Raw genomic sequence first — 22,507 nt, 5'->3', positions numbered from 1 at the left:
TTTATAAATGGATGTGATGAATGAGGAACAGAGGTGACTGAAACCACATGCTCAACTTTCTAGTCACAAGTCACAACCTATCTTCTGTAGCGCTTCACTGTGATGACAACCTGTAATTCGGTAACTCAAATGTATAATTAATGTGTTTAAACCTCGGTTTTCAATATTTACTTATACTGAAGATATAAGGTACATGATAGTCAGAGCTAATTTACTGAAATTTGTTTTTACTGATAGATAATGTCTACTTATCTACTCTGTTAACCTAATATATCATAACATTATAGCTTCCTTTTTCTTCACAGACAGTATAGAGACATTAAGCATGCACTTCCTCCTGCTAATGAGACAGCTTTTAGGTTTGCCTTTATTACCTTGACCATTCAGCTAATGGGTTTCCCTCCTTATACCACTGTGATTTTGTCCCACTGTGACACTTCAGTAATGGCTTGATTCCGTTTGCAGCCCTGGTCTCAGAAGTGAGTTTATTGCCGCTCCTAAATACAGGCATTAGTCCTCGGTGATGGTCGCTGGCCCAGGCCCAGCATGCCACAGCATCACAATGAGCTCACTGTCGGGAGCTAAGATCACCTCCCGTTCTTCCCGTCTCTCACTACAGAGTGAAACGCCACATGCAGAGTTTCTGTTTTTGTGTCAGTGCTACAAGACATCGCCAGATTTTTCACTGTCAACAGTTTGTAACGGAATCAATGCCGACCTTTTCAGGCGTCTAATTGTATCATCGTCAGTGTAGTTTATTGTGCTTACGTAATATCTTAAAATCTTTGGATTGAAAACACTCTGGCTTTTCTTTTTTTGTAATCTGATCATTTTCCCCTCCATAATTCTAAATCAAGCATTCAGAATTATTTTCAAACTCCTTTACTTAAGCTAATAATATTATATGTCCTGCGGGAAATCTCCACTGCCTTTCATCAGCATGGAGTCATGTGAAGTTGGCAAGGGCATCAGTAATCATGCGAAACCCACAAAACAGTTCTTATGACCAATAAGTAATGTCACCGAAATAACAGCCGCTGGTAGGGGAGGTCTCATCTGAACAGACACAAGTCCATACCGAGGCCTTCCCAAAGCAGCTGAGAGATGTAAGCACTCCAGGGTGTGCTGGGTCTGCCATGGGGCCTCTTCATGGGAGGACATGGCTGAAACAACTCAACTGTGGAGCCTTTTGATGTGGAGAAGTAGGGAGTCTAATCTGACTCCCTACTGGATGATTGAACTTATTCTGTCACTAAGGGAGAGCCTAGACACCCTTTGGAAGAAGCTAATTTCTTCTATTTGTATCCATCGTCTTATTGTTTGGTCACTACTCAGGACAAGTGAGAGTAGGGTTCGACCAGTAAATTGAGCTTTCATGCTCAACACTCTTTTTTACCACAACATGCTGATACAATGTCTGCATGACTGCAGATGCAGCACAAATCCATCTGTCAGCCTCATGCTCCACTTTTCCTTCACTTGTAAACAGGATCCAGAGATACTTTATTCTCCACTAGTTGCCATAGAGCAAGAAGCAAGGAACACAATGGACAGGTCAGTAGTGTGTTGTTGGGCTAAAACAAAAAGACAAACCACCATTTACACCTCTGATTAACCTAACCCCACTAATTGTATGTTCTTTGGACTGTGGGGAGAAGCCAGAGTACCTGGAGAGAACCCAGGCAGCTGCAAATTCCACACTGAAAATCTGCTGCCAGATGATGGATTTGAACCCAAAGCCTTCTTGCTGTAAGGCAACAGTGCTAACCGCCATGCCACTGTTATATTTATAAAATTAGATTGCTTACATTTTTGATGTATTTCAGCTCTCCATATGTCTCTGGCAGTAATCAGCAGTTCACAGTCTGAGAAGGTTTGCAGATCACAGCCCAGCTGTTAACTCAATGAATGTAAGCAGGCAGCCTCACGGTGGATCATATCTTTCCTCTGTGTCTGCAGCCAGTCTGATAAAGGAGACACCCCTGCTTTCTGGGGGTGTTCTCTTTGTGTCTAGGTCAGATAGGGATGTGAATGTAAAGAGAGATGTGTGATAAAGGTAGGCACTAACGAGGGATTGTATCATTGCAGTTAACTTGAACACATGAGAGATCCAAAAGGATCAGTGTAGCTTTAGTCCATGTGCACATGGCCTGTTATCCTTGTTGGAGTCTATTACTGCAGGAAGTTTCTGGTCAAAGCCAGGAAACCCAGGTTGTCCTTGATGAGCCATCCAGCTGTGTCCTCAGTCAGATAACCTTCCACCATTGTACCCCAAAGGAACGCAGTCAGCACTTTAGGAAACCTTCACCTCTGGCACAACAGTCCAGCCCAGGACACAACATGGACAAAACGAGTCGGGATATTAACTTTCATGGATAGTGTAAATTAGAGTTCTAGAAGTCTTAAGCCAAAGAAAAGCATCTACAGTTCCATAATTGTGTCCCTGGATTTGGGTATACTTTTCACCTTTTTTATAATTAACTCCCCAGCCCTGGAAGGCTGATGAGGTGTTATCGTCAGCTCACCAAGCGGGCAAGCAGCGTGGACACCCAGTTTGTGAATACGATAGGTCAAGAACAAAGCGAGTTTAAAATTGATACCAAAGGTGCATCTATTAAAAATCTTTTACAAGATTGAGTGTCGGTGGCTTTGACTTTAAGGTCAGACGTCGAGTTTTCTGAACATTTTTTGAATGGCAAACAAACAAAATGATGTAGGAGTTTCAAAATAATAATAATACGTGTATCTGTCTTGTAATCTCGGACAAGACAGATACACAAGGTCAAGGTCAGAGGTCAAGTTTTCTGAAAATCTTGTAAATGCGATAACTTGACAACAAGGCAACGTAGGATTTTGAAATTGATACCATAGATGTATCTACTAGGAGACTAGGGTTAACACTGGCTACCACCATTATTTATTTATGTTAATATTCTCAAAGGTTATGTACAAAATATGCAATAAAGAGCAGAGAGCCATCATATGAACCATGTGTTAATAAATTAGGCCATCATAGTGGACTGTTAAGTAAAAAATGTGCTCATTGTTGTTGCCCTCGTGTATATATGAGAGCAACACATCTCGGTCTTTTGCCATCACAAAGCATTTGTTTCCACCCACAAGGGGAGTGTGGGTGGGAGGACTGTAACATATGACTGCTGTCCTGTACACGGATGTCCACTAAAAGTCATTAGGAGGCAAAGAATTAAAGTGAACAGTCTATCTTTAAAATTTCTAAATGCTTTGTTGGAGCATGGATAGTACATTTAAAAAATGTCAAAAAGTAACACGAATCAGTGTTTTCATCTAGTTTCACAGACAGTGTTGCTAAAATAACAAATTTAGAGAGTGGGATCTATGGTGTAAATTATTCTTAGTGCATGTACTTTCCATTTTAAAGTCATTACTGCTGATGTGCTTTGTGGTAGGGTGTGGTTTTGGTTGATTGCACAATTTCTACTTGCGTGAGCGGTCTTGCTGGCCTATGTACACAATGGACAAGCTGTAGACACTTGTCTGTGACTAGGTCGATATCCACAGGCATCTCTAAAGTATGCATAAAGATTTCCAGATGGCACGTCAAATTTCTTCAACAGTTGGAAAAGAAGGACAAAGGAAAAAACTTCTAATTTGTCTTTTGCTTTTTAAGGGGTGTAAATTGTTTCTCTTAGCAGCAACTCCTGTCCTTATGAAAGTGCTACAAAAAGAACAAAAGGTTATGATTGACGTCACATTTCTCTTTTGCAGTGTTGGATTTTTCCAAACATTGGTATTGGTTTTAGTATTCAGTGTATTCATGTACGAGAAATTATACTTTAATATTGTGTTTTCCTGCAATGTGCTTAGAGCAGTCACATTATGCTGCTGAATTATTTCAGAGAAAACCTTTCTTCGGATAAGCCAGGGCCAGTTCATTCAGTTAGCTGTGGTTTAACTAAAAAAAAGATTAGTCTTTCCCTGAGTTATTGATGGCTTTCTTCACCCAGCTCAATCTCCTAATGGATCAGCTGCCAATCATCAGTCAGTGTTAAGTCCTTCATTTAACAAACGTGCAGACTTTGCACTTCAGTCACAGAATTAACGACCTCAGAGATTGGACCCTTTAATGAACAAGTTATTGCTCATCAAGAGATAGAAGAACGTACCTTAGTGAGAATGAAAGAAGATAGAACAGTCTTCTTCAAACTTTCAAACCAATCAGCTGATAATGTTTTTTCTGCGCATGTTTAATAAGGTGAGATGTAGTTTGTGGCCTTATAGTTTGGTACCATGTTGTGATTACATCATTAAAACTTCTGGATTATTCTCTTGTTACATAACTTGGATTAGTCTCATTTTGTTGGGATAAGCATTCCAAGCAAAAATATTCAAAGAGTGCTCCGAAAGCCCAAATGACTGGATAGTTATGTTAGAGTTATGATGTGTGAGCATTATCTGGTGCAGTTATTGGCAATGGCAAACAGTTCGTAGGTGCATTTCAAATATAATAACACATTAAGCACTACCAGGTGCTAGGAGAAAGACCAAGGGAAGACAGTAATGGCCTTGGTGCTGGCCCCAGCATTAGCCTTATGACATATGGGTCATCTGCTTGCCTCAGGGAGCTAAACCAGAATTTCGAAATCAAATTTTTAATTGTAAATTTAAATTAGAGATAGTGTTTGTCAAATTAAATTTGTTCCAATATAATACATCTGTTTGCCAAGGTTAATAAATAATCTTTATCCTGCTATTTTCTTCATTTTTGCATAACAACCTTTGGTGATTGTGATGTCAGTGACGCAGATTTTCTGGGTTTTAGTTTAAGTTATGCAGAAACAACACACCATGTCTGAGTCTAGTGACTCAAATCTAAGCCTTGGACTTTAAGCTAATCAGACAACAGTGTAACTGGAGAGGAGACTGTTTCCCTAAGGAGGCACTGATGGGAGGACAAAGTAGTATTTTCCCATGACATCATTATCATCATTAATTTCTCTTCTTTTGCCTGAAGCTGTCTCACTCAGAGCTCATGAGACGCTATAAACTCGCACAACCCCGAAGGTGTCATTTTATTTTACTGCCACACGACCGCAAAGTACAGACTGACCTCAGCACCATGCAAATTAATGCAAGCACATTAATTGAAGCTTAGGTTTGGACTTTTCAGGTTTTCTTAATATGATTCAAATCCAGCTGCAAGTTTAGCCACGAAGCACATTCATCTGCAAAATGTCAGTGATCTTATTGGTGTAGATTAGAAATGAGCTGCATCGGTCTGACTTTGTGTAATGGGGCTTTATGCAGTCAGTCCCAACAGGCCCTGCTTTTTCTGGTCACTTTGCTCATAAATAGCACCTTAATTGAGATTTGAGTATAAATATGACAAGTAGTTTTTCTAACCATATACACTATTTCATTATAATATGGTTTGTCTGAACGTCTTTATAACCTGTGGTTACTGGGACACAGTTGAAAAGGAGACATTTAAACTCAGTGAGGGTTGCCTGGTTGAAATGTCAGTTTCAGCTCTTGTGTTAGACTTGTGATTTTTATGATTTTCAGCTGGCACAGTTTTATAAAATAACGCAGTTACAAGTTTGCTGTTGGGTTCACCTGGTAGGTAGTCTGCTTCCAACTCCCTAAAATTTCACATTCATCTATTTTTATTGTTTAAATGTGGTCAACAGACAGTTTATGAGGACTTTGAATTTTGGAAACTCATGTCTGTCTCAGAGTGAAATATATTGTATATTTAATGATAATAATAATAAATACTATGCAATAAATGATTTCATGATATTTTCATAATATTTTACCTAGCATTCATTTATGTGTCATGTCCCCCTTTTTCCCCCTTTGTCTCCACAGATCGAGAGGACCAGTCCATTCTCTGCACGTGAGTAAACAGATCATTTAAGACCATTTGGCTGGTCTTATTTCAACACGACACATTCTTCTGCAAGGCAAACTGAACCACCTCGACTAAATTAATGTCTCCTTTCCATTAGGAGACATGGAAACTGTCTTGCAGTGTATTTCTCTGTTGCTTCTTTTGCCTGAATTAAATGAAACGGACAATAATGCATTTACTTGCAATTACATGAGTTGAAAAGGGCAGTAAAAGTGAGTGAGTTGCTTCAGGGTCTGGACACTTTTTACGTTTCTCACAAGAAGCAATAGCCTGCTCAGTGTCACTGAGAAGCTTGCTTTAAAAGAAGTGTGGGTCTGAGAAATGCCTGACATTTCTGCTTCACAGTCCTCTGGCGTCATTTCACTGACAAGTGCCTGCTGATGACAGGAATGAAGCCAAAGAAAATGCCAGAGAAGGTATCAAGATATAAGCCACGCAACAAGGGTTTACAAAACTGAACTGAACTAAAAGAACTGTAATTTACAAAGGCTCTCTGCAACCTTAATTCCAATACAGTATCAACAAATTACACACCTCGCATGGTTTGGTGTCATAATTGTTCATTCAGCTGCTGCGCAACTTACTATTTTCTACATTTTGCGTTAGTGAAGAGAGCAATTCTATAAAAGATAAGCCAAGTCTGAAGTTGCCACCCTGTCAATCAGTTCATTTTTTATGTACAATAATTTTACTTTTGCTCTTTACTTTATAAGATAAAGAATCGAAAGTAATGCAGGGAATAACTGTGTGATCCACAGACTATAAACGGGCAACAGTGTGGAGAAAAAAGCTTCCTCTTAACAGAAGGAAACATCTGGCTGTACTGGGATTATGGAGGGCAACCGTCTGCTGCCAAAGAATAACCTGAAACAACGATATAGTCGGTGTTATATCAGCACATTCCTGAAAATAATCATCCATCTAACTGACTCCCCTCAATGAAGTCAAAGACAGTTGATCTACCTCAAGTTTTAATGAAAGGCATTTTGTATATTTGTGCAATTCAACAATGATTTTTATTTTTTGGAGTTTGCTTGGAGACAGACATTAAAATGTGCCGCAAATTGTGGACAGTGGTAAAGGTTTTGACACTTGTATGCATAATAAAAAACATGAAAATCTCATAAGCTACTGTTAGGTCAGCAGTGGGGGTTTTTTTATTGTGGAGGAGCTGAGAAATATCACACCCAGCGGTCCAAGGCCAACAACAAGCACACTGACGCAATCTCCCCACGATTACTGTCTGTTCACAGTACCTAACAAGACTGACAAGACTTACCCACTGCTCTCTCCCCATCTCCCAGCCACATCGCGCTCGCCATGTCTGAAAGGAAAACTATAGTTTTGTGCATACTTGGTTTTTGCAGATTTGCACTTACTGTAAAACCTCAGGTATGCTCTAAATCTAAACTGCTCCCCAAAGTTTTTGCAGCAGCTTTTTTTCTTTCTTTTTTTCCCCTCGTTCCATGGTAGCTGTGTGATAGAGCAGTGAAAGGCCTGCCAGCAACCACAGCTGCTGAAGTGGACTGATGCTTAAAAATATAGTTTAAAGATAAACAGGAGTACTTATGTAGCAGTGTTTAGTTTAGTCCGAGATTATATTTGTGCTGTTGTAGTGAAAAAGAGTTCTTGTCTAACCTATTAACCACGAACACTCAGCTGTGCACAAAACGGTCTAAAGTGCACAATTTTTATTTTTGTAGCGCTTATCAAAAGTTTTACAAACACACAATATCCAGACAAAACTAATTAAAACAATTTTTAAAAAAAAGAATAGAAACCAAAATTTCAAACTGTTAGCATAAATTCTAAAAGTATTGAGCAATCATCTATTTTCTGCTTCTTATCTGGATTGTGAGAGCAGGAGAGATGCCCAGTCCTCCCTCCCCCAGCCACCTCCTCCAGTTCCTCTGGTGTGTCTCTCCTCCCAGTTAGACATGCCTGACACACCTCACCTAGGAGGCACCCAGAAGGCATCTTAATCAAATACTTGAACCACCTCAAATGGCTCCTTTTGATGTGGAGCACTCTTATCCCCTCCCAACTGACCGAGTTCCTCACCCAATCTCTAAGACAGAGCCCAGACAGGAAGCTCATTTCTTATTCTTTTGGTGATTACCTAGAGCTCCTGGGTATAGATAAGGCCGTGCACATAGATTAAACAGTAAAATGGCATCTTCGCATTAACATTCAGGTCGGCTTTGGCATCACTGCTGTTGCTAACCCAAACTGTTGCTGCTCCAATTATGTGCAAAAAGCAGATGATGTTATGAAAATACAAACAGAATCTGTAGCAGCTCTAGCGGAGTCCAGCACCCAACCCAACAAGTCAGATATATCGCTGGTAATGTGAACCAAGCTCTCGCTATGATTGCAGAAGGGACCGAATGGTTTGAGGGCCTGAAACATGATACCGAAGCGCGCCACACAGACACCCTGAGGAATGTGGTCAAATGCCTTGTCCAGATCCACTGACCCTTAAATACAACAATATTAACAATTCCCATGTCAATTTACATTTCAGTGAGTTCATGGAGAGTTCATGGTAGACTAAGTATTAACCCTCTGAGGTCTAAATCTTCAGTGACCCTGATAAGTGCCCCTAACCCTAACGCTAACCCTATGCAAGTAAAATATGTATTTTAAGTTATTTAAAAAGAAAGAAAGCATGTGGCCTTGACCCGATTTTAGGTAGCAAAAGATCTATAAGAAAGCCTACAATGCAAAAGTACATCTAACAGTTATTTAAAAGAAGAAGCAGACAAAGCAAGCCAGAGTTCAGCTGTCTTGCTTTGTTTGTCCTCACAAAGCAAACATTTGGTTGCCTTTTGTCTTTTATAATCATCAAATGACCGCACCGTGACAGTTTTAGTTTTTCTGGTTACTCTTTTATTTGTATCGTCTTGTTGCTTTGCTTTGCAGAGGTGAGTCGGGAGCCGGTAAGACAGAAAACACAAAAAAGGTCATTCAGTACCTGGCACATGTTGCCTCCTCGCACAAAGGAAGAAAAGATCACAACATTCCCGTGAGTATTAACAAGTCTCACCAATTTTGTAATTCTTCTCATGCTTCTTTTTAGTCCTTAATTAAATGAAATACAACTTTAAATCAGGGGTATCAAACTCATCTCAAAAAGTTATTCTCTTTTTTATTGGGCAAATGACAAACTGAGTTCACATTTTTACACCCAAATTTGAGCCGGCACACTAGACCTCTCTGAGAGCTTGCACAAACAGGTGGATTAACATAACAGATGATTTTGGTTGTTACCAGTAGTGTTCATTTAGAGAAGCTGTGGCATAAACCTTACATCAGTAATTTGTTAACCACTGAAGATTATACAGATGGCAGTTGGAAGGTGCAAAAATTTCACATGTAGTTTTGCAACTTTTTTGCAACTTTTTTGGTTCAAGCAACTTATTAAGATCCAGAAATGCTTTTAGGTTTTGACACATTTTTTCTCCTGGAATCGCAGCAAAAGTCCTTTAGTGCAGTTTTCATATAAAGCCATCTAGTGTGCCGAATGGATCACATTGGTGCATGTTTGAAACCCCTTTTTTAGATTCTGCTCATAAAGTGGATTTTTTTTTTTTAAATTAACCTACAAGGGGGAGGGAGGGGTCATTCCACTGCTATCCTACTAATACAGTGCTAGAAAAATGCTGTGATTGAGGTAAAGATGTTTTTTAAAAAGTGGGGTTGTTGTTGAGGTGCTTGTGATTGTAAAGCTTTTGTGCACACAGTCTAACAGTTTACATTTGTTTATCTGTAACAAACAGCCAGAATCACCCAAACCAGTGAAACTACAGGCAAGTTTTTATGCTTTCTTACACTCCATGTTCACATGCATGCCACACTAACCTTTAAGACAGTATTCACTAATCGAATAAAATATCTGAGTTCATCCAATGGTGTCAGCGATTTTTACTTTTCACACTTATGTAAGCTGCCTGGTGTTAACACTGAAGATATCTTATTTAGCAGATATTTTGTCTCTCTCTGTCAGGCACAAAATGCAGTTGTAAGTAAACTTTAAAAGTGGCATGATCATTCAGACTTCTTTAAATGTGTTTGTTTGTTTTTTTTGTGCTTTGTTTTACTGTGATTGACACTGGTTGAAACATTGTCACGTGTATGTGGTGTTTATTTGTTGTTGTAGCCAAATAATAAGCCTTGAATGTCATCTTGTCATATTTAAACATTGTATTTCAGTTGTATTCATATGTTTACATAGTTAAAAAATATATGTCTGTGTCTGCTTTTTTAAGAAAGAGCTGGAGACCTTCCTCATTTTTAAAGGATGTCACCATAAGAGCTTATGATTAGCACATTTACCAAAATTACTTGATTCTCTGACCTGGTCATCATGACCCAGACAGCCTGCAGATTGTTCATGTCCTCGTGTCTTTTGTGACTTTGTTCCAAAATACCAGACGTTCAGGTCACAGCTGCGTCATTCCATGTAAAATTAACCAGGAAAAATGTTCTCATCTGAGCCGCTCAGAATCAGCTGATTTACTTAGTTATTGTGTGCTGTGTGTGTATTGTGTATTTATCCCAGCACTTTTTAGCTCTCCTAAATTTATGGGTAAAGGAGATGACGTTTTCAGGGCTAATAAAAGAACAAAAAACATAGTTAAGGTAAATTAAACTGAACCCACATCAATTTTACCACCACACCAAGTGGGACAGTCGAAAGCTTAAGTGTTTTTGTTTTGTTCAGCACGATTTCATCTACAGCCAAATCTGCACCAGTTTAATATCTTTGACATGGAGCGACAGAAACGAGCTCTGGTTCTTTTATTTGCTTTTCTTATATTCAGTGTAGAGAAGATCATTAAGTGCATTTTGGGTAAACTTTCAGAATATGTTATAAACAGGTTAGAACTTATAAACACGAGCCTCCTTTTTTATCTACATTTTGATACCAAGTTTGTCTTCTTCCTTCGTTGTCAAAACGATTTTCTAATATAGTCAAATGTAACATTCGCAATTGTGGAGCCTTCAGTGCGTTTTTTAAAAATCTTTTAAATACGACTCACTGGATTCATATAAATATCATATACTAAATATAATACTTGGCTAAAACTCAGACACTACTCCTAGGATAAAGGTACATTTGTGAATGGCTTCTTGCTATCATAATACAGTAATCAGCTGGTTCTGAGGGGGTCAGATGGTCATAAATTTACTTAAATTAAATCTTTTGAACATCAGCAGTACTCTGGGTCTCGAGAGCCAGGATAAGCTATCATGATCTGTGCTGCAGCTTTCATCCATAGACTGCAGTAGGTTGTGCATAGATGTGCCTATAACATTAATAAAATGTGTTATTTTTTTTAAATAAATATCATTAATATAACTACTGAATTTCCCCATATCCTACAGAGTGGACCCCTGTTTTATGTGAGTAGTATGTAGTTTCTCACCTATTTTACCTCACTTACAAAATAAAAGGGGTGCTTTTCCCACTCTGTTTCCACTGGCTAGATAAACCCACTACTAACTAAATATTCCCTGAGGCTGTGCAGTAGATGCTTTCCATTAAACCTTCACTGAGCTGCTATATTTGGATACTTTTAACCTTCGCATTGCATGAGCTCAACTGTTTTGTTCTTACTAATTTAGCAGCTTCTGCTTATTGTAACACACATGCAACATTTACAGTGCTGACACTGTGAGGACATTTGAAGTGGTTCACTGGCTTTCAAGTCATCTCGTCTTATCACTGAACTAGCGGCTAGCACAGAACCTCTTCTGACCTCTTTTCAGCCTAAGAATCTGGTCCAAATAAGTTCCCCACATGTACGGTGTTCTCGTTGTTGGTGAGAACAGGAACTTGCAATATTTGTCTGGCCCTGTGACCTCCAAAGCAGATGCTGAGCTGTGGAAACATAGCCACAACTGGCCTCTGCCCCAGAAGATTTACTGGGACAGTTGCGACTGATCCTTTCTGAGTCCACTAAATCTCCAAAGTACTGAGCCAAAGCACACACAGTGAACTTTTTTTATTTTTAAAAAAGATCTCTTATTTTTTGAGTGCTGGCTGATTATGGGTGACTCATTTTATCAAAATTATGCAGTAAATGGTCATTTAAAGTGGAGGAGCCAGCTCCGTTGGCTGTCAGATATCACATGTGCTCACTTTACAACAGGAATGTGGGTCAGCTCATAATGCTGCTGCTGGACCCCCACTGATGTTTGTAATCTGCTCTTTGTTTGTGTGTGCAGACCACACAGATGTAAAGGCTGCCAGTGAACAATTTTAACTACTAAGTTGCACCACACGCTTGTGTTTATATAGAAACAAAGGCTTTCGGTTTGAACCCTGTGCCGTCTGTGGGCTGCAACGCAGCTGATGGACAGAGACCAGGTTTATCCAGTTCAGCCCTGCTTCATTCCAGCTGCTCAAAAACTCTATTAAAAGCAGCACATTTAACTCTTAGGCCAAAGATCACATTACATGTCTCACATTCTGAGCGCAGTGCTGATTCCTCAATTCTCTTCAGTGGAAAATGGCCTCAGACACACTCAAACCTTCAGCGCACGCAGCTATTTCTGTCGTAATGGGAAAATATTCCTCTGAGCCACAAGAAGAGAAATAACGTTGCAGAAGAAACTGTCTTTGGCTCCTTTAGACACGACAAAGCCAACAATATGGTTTGGATGGAAACACAGTGGAAACACCTGTCTAAACATCTGCATAAGTCACTTATTTATTTATTCAGCTTCCTGAAGTGTCCAGCTTGACAAAAAAGAAGCAAACCGTGTCTGCTGTGTGTTGTGGACACATTCTTCCTGATTTGATAAAATGGCTTTCTGGCTTTCGTCAAAGCAAAAAGATAAAACGTCTCTTTCGAAAGCTACAGACACATCAGTCATCTTCAGTTCCATTATTTGAAGTTCAAACTTACTTTTTATCTGCCTAAGGCTGTGCAAAAAGTCCAAAAGCCTGAGTGTGACCTCATAACAAAGTGGTTAGGCTGCATACCACATGTCAGCAGAGACTCTGTTGTTTGTTTTAAACTATTAAAGGTTTTAAATGCGACAAAATAAAAGGACTTTAAAGGTGGAAGTATTTGAAAGTAGCTTCATTAAGACTGTATTATTTAAATCATTGTTTAATCTATAAAATATCACAGCTGATGTTTAAGCTGGTGCTTTCATCCAGAACTTCAAAAATGTGCATTTATAGAGTAATAAACCAGAAAAACTGTTTAATTAGAACTTTTTAACCAATCAAAGAATATTTAATCTAAAACATTAGAGCTGGTTTATTGACTGAGAACTGGTATGAAAGCTGTTTTTGCCATAAAATTACTAAATGGAAAAAGTGATTTAGACTTTCTGTCACGTATGATTTTATGTTTTCATGTGGTGGTCACATTGTGTCTTTGTGATAAAAAGGGATGAAATGTGACCTAAATTCACCTGCAGTTTGAAACTTTTGGAAACTTGTATGGCTCCGTGTCACCGGGCTCATTTAGTGCGGACAACAAAATAAATACAATTAAAAAACCTTTTAATTCAAAATGATAACAATTTTTTTACTTGATTCACTTTAATTTTCTTTCATTTCTTTTATTTTTAACCCACCACTACATTACTTTTATTCTTTTTAAAGTCTAAGAGGCAAAGAAATTACAAATTACCAGACACACGAATAATCATCTGTAGACATGTTTCTTTTGTCCAACCGTGACACTTGTCATCTTTTCTGTGGCTTTTGTTTGTTCAGTTTAACTCTATGGCGGTAACGTGACGTTTTTCTGTATAAACCAAGTCTTCGGACATCTTCTGCCTTTGTCTGCATGTCTATGTTTGACTTTTCATCGTCAGTGGAAAACCTCTCATAAGTTTATACGTTTTGTGTGTTGACCTTGATGTGGTGACAAAAGATTCCTTTTTTATGATAGGGTGAACTGGAACGGCAGCTTTTACAAGCCAATCCCATCCTTGAATCTTTTGGGAATGCAAAGACTGTGAAGAACGACAACTCGTCACGTTTTGTAAGTACAGAAAAATGATCAGCTAAACTGATTTTTTTCCGCCTCAGGACCACTTTTACTGATCCTGCGTTGGCACCTAGATGAGTTTTAGCAAATGTGTTTATGTCTTGTAACGGTAATTTACAAGACAAGGCCATTTATCTGGATACTGTTGCCTGCTAATCGTTTAGGAGACCTTTGTTATACCGGACCTGCTGGGACTTAAGGCAGCTCTTATTCAGTTATAGACAAAAAGGATCAGTTGTCTCATGTGTTTCTATAGCAGATTATTTTCTCAAATTGTTTTTTTTTTCTATAATTAAAATATAATTATATATTATTAGAGAAATATCAATGACGGCCTGCATTGCTTTCTACTGGATAAAATGTAATAATCAGCCTCTCAGTCTAAGCATTACTCATGCTTTTGAAGGATTCACGCTGAGTCCTGGTACATTATTCTGCTACCATCAGTGCAGATTCTCACAGCCTCACTGTGCGTTATAAAAGAGCCATTATGTAATCGATTGAATGCCACTCGTGTTGTTTTGTGCACTTCCTGAAAGTTATCTTGTATTAATCTCGACAGGGGAAATTCATCCGGATCAACTTCGATGTCACTGGATACATCGTTGGGGCCAACATTGAAACCTGTATCCTGTTTTAAAACAGAAGTATTCATGTAATGGGGAATTTTAAATTCAGTTTTTTTGGAAGCAAGAATACTTTTGTTCTGTGATCTCAGCCTGGACCATAGAAAAAGAACTGTATAAAATGTTTAACTTTTTCATGTGCTATACATATTCATTTAGTTTAGCATGTGTTTATTTATCTCAGCGACTCCTTTTGTCAACCTTGGACACCAGATAATCCCAAAGCCTGATATGTGGCATGCTGACCCACCAAACAGATCTGGTTTTCTTGACTTTCTGTGCCAGACTTACTGGAAAAATCCAGAGCTATTCGTCAAGCCAAAGATGAGCGTACCTTCCACGTTTTTTATCAGCTGCTGGCTGGAGCCGGGGAGCACCTCAAATGTGAGCAGTCCGAGTTTCAATAACTCTAAACCATGGCTTGTTTTTGGATTGTATTTTTGTGTAACGCAACCATAGTTTATGCTATTTTACAGTACATACAGCATTAAAATTAGACACCTTATTACGCCTTATTGTTCCTAATGTTATCAGTAGCTCTGTCATGGCCTAATTTTGTGTGAAGTCCATGTGAATCATTTTGGGGGTAAAATTTGTTTTGTTTTCCTGTCTTGTGACCACAGCGGACCTGCTTTTGGAAGGATTCAACAACTACCGCTTCCTGTCCAATGGTAACATCCCAATCCCAGGCCAGCAGGACAAAGACAACTTCCATGAGACCATGGAGGCCATGCACATCATGAGCTTTGGCCATGAGGAGATTCTGGGTATATTTTTAATAACCCAATAAAATAAACATGCATTAAAACTCTCAAACTAGTTAGTTTGCCTTTGCTTGATTGGTAAAGCGATAATTTGGTTCAAGGTTTAAGTTACAGTGAAACCGCAGCTCTCTTCAGTTCTGCGACGTGAGGGTTCAGCAAATTAAAACAGTTAAAACCTGGGTTACTGCAGATTAAGCTGCACATGATTTTCCCCTCTCTTAGAAATAATCAGGAAAGAAAACATATTTTGGCCTAGAACCACTGGAAATGTTCATGTTTGCTAACATACAGTGGGGCAAAAAAGTATTTAGTCAGCCACCGATTGTGCAAGTTCCCCCACTTAAAATGATGACAGAGGTCAGTAATTTGCACCAGAGGTACACTTCAACTGTGAGAGACAGAATGTGAAAAAAAAATCCATGAATCCACATGGTAGGATTTGTAAAGAATTTATTCGTAAATCAGGGTGGAAAATAAGTATTTGGTCACCTCAAACAAGGAAAATCTCTGGCTCTCACAGACCTGTAACGTCTTCTGTAAGAAGCTTTTCTGTCCCCCACTCGTTACCTGTATGAATGGCACCTGTTTGAACTCATCATCTGTATAAAAGACACCTGTCCACAGCCTCAAACAGTCAGACTCCAAACTCCGCCATGGCCAAGACCAAAGAGCTTTCGAAGGACACCGGGAAAAGTATTGTAGACCTGCACCAGACTGGGAAGAGTGAATCTACAATAGGCAAGCAGCTTGGTGTGAAAAAATCAACTGTGGGAGCAATCATCAGAAAATGGAAGACATACAAGACCACTGATAATCTCCCTCGATCTGGGGCTCCACGCAAGATCTCATCCCGTGGGGTCAAAATGATCATGAGAACGGTGAGCAAAGATCCCAGAACCACACGGGGGGACCTGGTGAATGACCTGCAGAGAGCTGGGACCAAAGTAACAAAGGTCACCATCAGTAACACACTACAACGGCAGGGAATCGAATCCCGCAGTGCCAGACGTGTTCCGCTGCTGAAGCCAGTGCATGTCCAGGCCCGTCTGAAGTTTGCCAGAGAGCACATGGATGACACAGCAGAGGATTGGGAGAATGTCATGTGTCCAGATGAAACCAAAGTAGAACTTTTTGGTATAAACTCAACTCGTCGTGTTTGGAGGAAGAAGAATACTGAGTTGCATCCCAAGAACACCATACCTACTGTGAAGCATGGGGGTGGAAACATCACGCTATGGGGCTGTTTTTCTGCCAAGGGGACAGGACGACTGATCCGTGTTAAGGACAGAATGAATGGGGCCATGTATCGTGAGATTTTGAGCCAAAACCTCCTTCCATCAGTGAGAACTTTGAAGATGAAACGAGGCTGGGTCTTCCAACATGACAATGATTCAAAACACACCGCCCGGGCAACAAAGGAGTGGCTCCGTAAGAAGCATTTGAAAGTCCTGGAGTGGCCTAGCCAGTCTCCAGACCTCAACCCCATAGAAAATCTGTGGCGGGAGTTGAAAGTCCGTGTTGCTCGGCGACAGCCCCAAAACATCACTGCTCTCGAGAAGATCTGCATGGAGGAATGGGCCAAAATACCAGCTACTGTGTGTGCAAACCTGGGAAAGACCTATAGTAAACGTTTGACCTCTGTTATTGCCAACAAAGGTTATGTTACAAAGTATTGCGTTGTATTTTTGTTATTGACCAAATACTTATTTTCCACCCTGAATTACGAATAAATTATTTACAAATCCTACCATGTGGATTCATGGATTTTTTTTTCACATTCTGTCTCTCACAGTTGAAGTGTACCTCTGGTGCAAATTACTGACCTCTGTCATCATTTTAGGTGGGGGAACTTGCACAATCGGTGGCTGACTAAATACTTTTTTGCCCCACTGTAATAAACATGTGGCTCCTTCTGTGGTATTGTACTTTTAGCTAATGGAAAAACCTTTTATTGGATTAAATGACGTATTCCTTCACATCAAATAAAAACTGACTTTAAGGTTAGTATTAATGTAATAATTCTATATAAAAAAGACAAATAAGGTATTTTTATGTTAAAAAATATTCATGCTGTATATTATAACAGATACTGTATTTAACTCAAATTTGGACACCACAATAAATTGATGAAAGTAAGTTGCCTGGTATAACAGTGAAGTGTTGGATGTGTTCAGCCTGTATTCCACTGTTTAGGAATAACAGTCATTTTTCTGCTGTTTGGGTGTTATTCATTACTAGTTTTGTAAGTTATCTGAGTCTTCTTGCCCTTTTTTTTGTTAACTTTCTAAATAGTTAATGAAGTAAAATGATGTCATACTCAAGTAATTTTGTTTTCTCTGGATTCTGATATTTGTAGCCATGTTGAAAGTGGTGTCCTCAGTCCTTCAGTTTGGCAACATCGTCTTTAAGAAGGAGAGGAACAGTGACCAAGCTTCTATGCCTGATAATACCGGTAAGTATCCCAGAATTGTGTACACACACACACACACACACACACACACACACACACACATCTGCTCTATAACCTCAGGGGTCAGGTCACCCTCCTCCTCCTGCTGCTTTTCCTCTTCTCATATATATTTCAGCTCTTCTCCTTCACTGTGCACCTCACGCTGTGCCCCTCATCCACAGCTCAGAGGGGCCTGTGATTTATGTCTGTTCGCTCCCTGCGCCTTGTCAGCTTGCCATTAAACCACATCACGAGAGGATTTACTCCTGAAGGAAATGGGGCACAGCCTTCCAGTTCCTCCACATGTGGCACTGCATATTTGGCACTTAACAGAGCGATACGGGGGGAGAGGATGAGTCTGATGCCAACGATCCAACTCAGTTAGATATTTCCAAATTCAACAGCAGAAATCAGGACTGAAGCAGATGGTTTTTTTTGTTGTGTTTTTTTAAATAGTCAGTTTTGGCTATCTAGAACGGATTCTGCTTTTTCTAATTTTCCACAAGCTCCAGCCACATAAAATATAACACTGTTCCAGAAACATTTCTCATGAAAACTGTAGTAAATCTTAATATTAGTCATTAAAAGAAAACAGCAAAGCTCACCTATGTTTTTTCACAGATTATATATTCTGTTTATATATCAGTTAGATGATCTAATACTCAGACAGTGCTGCTAAAGTAGTTTTGGGGAAAAACCGTGTCTCATTCGAGTAACTCTTGAAAACCAAACTTTTTTTCCTCTACGCATTTAATAATTTCTGCTTCATGTTTGATTTCTATTAGGTACGAGCCACAGTTACACAAATTAAAATACTGTGGGAAATATAGGTTGTGTATGAAAGCCTTGCGTTGGGAATTGTGGCTGCCGACTTCATGAGAAAGAGAGCGGGGAGCATATTTGGGTGAATGGATGAATGAAGTACTCTGTTATGAACTAATGCTCTCAAGCTTGGTGAGCAAGTTGCATCCACTCAGGTGGTGCCTGCTAATTAGTAAGTAAGTAATTAGCAAATAACATGAAAAGCAGTGCTACAGTGTCACATACTATTATAGATAGCCGCACAGCTAGCTAGATTACTTTTCATCTAATTCGAGAAAAAGGCTGTAAAAGTAACTGACACCACAAACACACAGGTTCAGCTGGTGACACAGCTTAGCAGAGTCACTCACATTAGTCATGATCCTAATGACCTGAAACTTTTAGCCTTTAATACAGTTTCACCAGGTTATCTATAAAAACAATATCATTCATTAGCAACAGAGAACAAAACTGCAGTTTTCCTGAATCGCCCAAGTCCATCCACACAGATCAGATATCCTGTCGGTGAAAATGCTCGAATTTACAGCAGAAAGAAACACGTTTAGATGGCAAACAGTCTGAGTTGCACCTTTCTACTAAGCGTGTTATCTACCATGATTCTGATTCACCCAATCACACGTTCATAAAGTGCTTTTTATCAATAGCCAAGCACTTTACTTAACATTCACACAGTTAAACTCCACTGACCTTCTGATTGGCAGATGACCCACTTTTAACACCTGAGCCACAGCAAAGAGCCTAGAGCCTGATACTATAAATGGTTCCTACACATTAAGTAATTTCTGCTTTCTGTTTTATATCGTGAACTGTTGGTGCATGCAGGTTGAAATCCACTGTAGGACTGATTTTCTTCTGATGTAAATGAAGTTGTTTTGCTCTCCAGCTGCTCAGAAGCTCTGCCATCTGCTGGGGATGAATGTAATGGAGTTTACCAGAGCCATCCTGACTCCCAGGATCAAAGTGGGGAGAGACTACGTCCAGAAAGCTCAGACTAAAGAGCAGGTCAGTTTGCTTTGTTTTGGGGGTTTTTCTATTGACTAATGTAATGTGTTTCCTCTTTTGTTCTTGAGATCTTTGGTAAAAGATTAACTGTATATTGATTGTTTAACTAAAAAATGCATTTGTGTTTTTTCTGCTAGATAGCTGCATAATACAGCTGTCTTGTTAGATGAGTTAAGGGGGCATCCAGAGCTCATGCGGTTAAAATTCTGCTTCAGGTTGTGTGTACAAAGTGTTAGATGAACTGTACCTGGGCCTTTTCCAAATCATTGTTACAACAGCTTCCTCAGTCTGTGTGGGTCCTTGTCCTAACCCCTTGTAAAGCATAGTTTCAGGCTGCTTCTGCATACTAAACGTTGTAAAACTTGTAACTTATGTTCCTTATGTGCAACCCCAGGGCTCTCTCGCTGTGAGGCATTGGTGAAAGCACTAAGTCAGGGAAGTCAAAATAACGAAAGCTTATAGTCAAAACAGTTTAAAAAAAAAAAAAAGCATAAAGAATGTTATTTTGAACTTTTCTACATTCATTTGTTAAATGAAGCATTGGAAATTTAAAGTGCAGTAGTCCTGCAGACTGATACAGATCCAGCTGTCATCCGAGCATTTCGGATAAAAAGTCTCAGAAAGAAAACGTGAGTGCAACTAGAAGTGTGTTTGTAGAATTCATTTAGTTTCAGCCCACACACACTTATGTCTTTTTTGTTGTTGTTGTTGTTCCCGTGCCACATTCAGCTCTTTTCTCTGTTTATTGTTTTGTCACGGTCTTCTTTTTTCACACTTTCTCTCTGCAGGCGGACTTTGCTGTCGAGGCCCTGGCTAAAGCTACGTATGAGCGTCTGTTCCGCTGGCTTGTCCATCGCATTAATAAAGCCCTGGACCGAACCAAACGGCAGGGTGCCTCCTTCATCGGTATCCTGGACATTGCTGGTTTTGAGATCTTCCAGGTCTGAATTTAAATCTTTTAGTTCTTTAATGACAAAGTTTATCTATTTATTTTTATTTGCCACGTGGTTAGTGGTTGTCAGGTTGTGTCATTGGTAATTATTTCCAGTGATGATGATGTTCTTGCTTGTGTCGATCTTCTTCTCGTTCAGCTGAACTCGTTTGAGCAGCTCTGCATCAACTACACCAACGAGAAGCTGCAGCAGCTCTTCAATCACACCATGTTCATCCTGGAGCAGGAGGAGTACCAGAGGGAGGGCATCGAGTGGAGCTTCATCGACTTCGGCCTCGACCTGCAGCCCTGCATCGACCTCATCGAGAGACCGGTCAGTTCCATTATTAGCTTTTGTCAATTAGATTCAATCTCCTTAGAACTGAAGTTGGAGAATGTTTTAACTTTAATCTTTCTTTACTTATTTACCAACTAAATTACAATAGTTAATATTTCCTTTTAGTCATGCACTGCTTCATTCTATTTAACAAATGTCCTTTTTATTCCTGTTAATGCCTAATAAAGAAATAAAGCTTGAAGTCTAAGTCAGAAGAATAGTGGTCTTTTTTTCTGGACAAAAAAATGGGGGGGGGGGGGTAATAATTCACGTAGTTGTCCTGGTGTGATATCATAAAGATATCATGAAGAATATCACACCAGGAAAAAAATGTCTCATAGTTCAAGCAGTGCGAGACACGTGTTTCTGTTTTGAAAACGAAATGAGATCCGTTGTCTTTGTGTGTCGATGCTATATTCCTGTCCAGCCTCTCTGCAGTCTTAACGTCCTGTCCTGTGTTATGACTCCTCCAGGCGAACCCTCCAGGCGTGTTGGCTCTGCTGGATGAGGAGTGCTGGTTCCCTAAAGCCACAGACAAGACATTTGTAGACAAGCTGATCCAGGAGCAGGGCACGCACACCAAGTTTCAGAAGCCCCGGCAGCTCAAAGATAAGGCCGACTTCTGCATCATCCACTACGCCGGCAGGGTATGCTTGTGTTTTTTGTGGGGTTTTTGTGTTTTTTTTATCTCTATAAAAATCAGCCGGTTCCTGTTGCTGCCTCCCTGACTGTTCAGGATGTTTGATGCTTGTTTTTAGGCCATGATAAGCTAGCTCTTTTAAAAAGAATCCCTCAGTTCAGCCACACAGGTGAGAAAGTAATCAGAGTGACAGTCACAGCTGCTACAGCTGATATCATCACACTTATGCTTCAGTTTACCATAATCCTCTTTTCTGAATCCCTCTTTCATCCCTGAAAAGTCGCTGACTGTCAGAGGTCACATAAAACGCTGACACATACTTCTCCTGTGGGGGGATTTCAGGGAAACACTGAAACAGCTTGATTTATATTTCATCGTGAGGGAGTGGGTTTGGATAGTCCGTGGTGTTCTGCAACAGAGCGCAGCATTTGTCTCGTAGGGAGACCCACAGAGTAGCACATCTGCTTATCATTGTGTGGACTGTGTTGTTTCACGCCTCAATATTTCAAAAACTGAAAGATTCCAGCTGTAGGAACGTCTGCCGTGGAGAAAAATCTGTAGCACGACGAAGCCAAACGCTGCAAATGTTGTTAACACAGGTGTGCACAGAGAAAAACGATCTCACTCAGAGTGGTGTGGAAATGTTTCTTGATTTTTACACTTCTACAATCAGAAAAGATGAAAAGTCTTGTATGTGTTTGGTTTTTAGGGAACATGTGATTCAAGCAGTGACAGATGATGCACAAACTATGAAATGGAGAATTTTTTGCTAACATCAGACATGATGTTAGGTTGTGTTGCTCTTTATTGAACAGCATCTTTGTTAGCTTCAAACTGCACAGATGGGAAATTAACATTTTTATAGTTTTTGCTTTCAAGCATGAAATATTCTGACTTACAGGTCTTTAAAAGTGAATGGATCCTAAATAAATGGGGAGTTTATTATATAAATAATGACCAGCAAACATTTTCACGTTGAATTACCATCTTGACGTCTAGTCTGGGTTGTAATATATCTCCGAAATAAA

General features: G+C 39.6%; 1 protein-coding gene across 6 annotated transcripts in view; it reads left to right on the top strand.

The window, feature by feature from the left end:
• Positions 1-22,507, top strand: part of LOC146708047 (myosin-10) — a 65,216-nt gene that overhangs the window by 19,663 nt on the left and 23,046 nt on the right. For 2 of the 6 annotated variants that reach the window (XM_085459759.1, XM_085459764.1), the window contains exons 4-17: positions 5,851-5,878; positions 8,816-8,918; positions 9,673-9,702; positions 9,900-9,914; positions 11,282-11,299; positions 13,810-13,902; positions 14,471-14,534; positions 14,820-14,918; positions 15,158-15,301; positions 17,655-17,750; positions 19,453-19,571; positions 20,360-20,512; positions 20,663-20,836; positions 21,313-21,486. In XM_085459759.1, the coding sequence (XP_085315885.1) occupies positions 5,851-5,878; positions 8,816-8,918; positions 9,673-9,702; positions 9,900-9,914; positions 11,282-11,299; positions 13,810-13,902; positions 14,471-14,534; positions 14,820-14,918; positions 15,158-15,301; positions 17,655-17,750; positions 19,453-19,571; positions 20,360-20,512; positions 20,663-20,836; positions 21,313-21,486 (1,310 nt within the window). The remainder of the gene's footprint in view (positions 1-5,850; positions 5,879-8,815; positions 8,919-9,672; positions 9,703-9,899; positions 9,915-11,281; positions 11,300-13,809; positions 13,903-14,470; positions 14,535-14,819; positions 14,919-15,157; positions 15,302-17,654; positions 17,751-19,452; positions 19,572-20,359; positions 20,513-20,662; positions 20,837-21,312; positions 21,487-22,507) is intronic. The other 4 variants (XM_085459760.1, XM_085459761.1, XM_085459762.1 and 1 more) reach the window with 4 other exon arrangements.

Source organism: Copadichromis virginalis, linkage group LG6, assembly GCF_057382275.1.
Source record: "Copadichromis virginalis isolate Kocher_CV1m ecotype Utaka linkage group LG6, C_Virginalis_male_GT1.1, whole genome shotgun sequence".
NCBI lineage: Eukaryota > Metazoa > Chordata > Actinopteri > Cichliformes > Cichlidae > Copadichromis > Copadichromis virginalis.
This window is presented reverse-complemented; position numbering and strand designations above follow the sequence as displayed.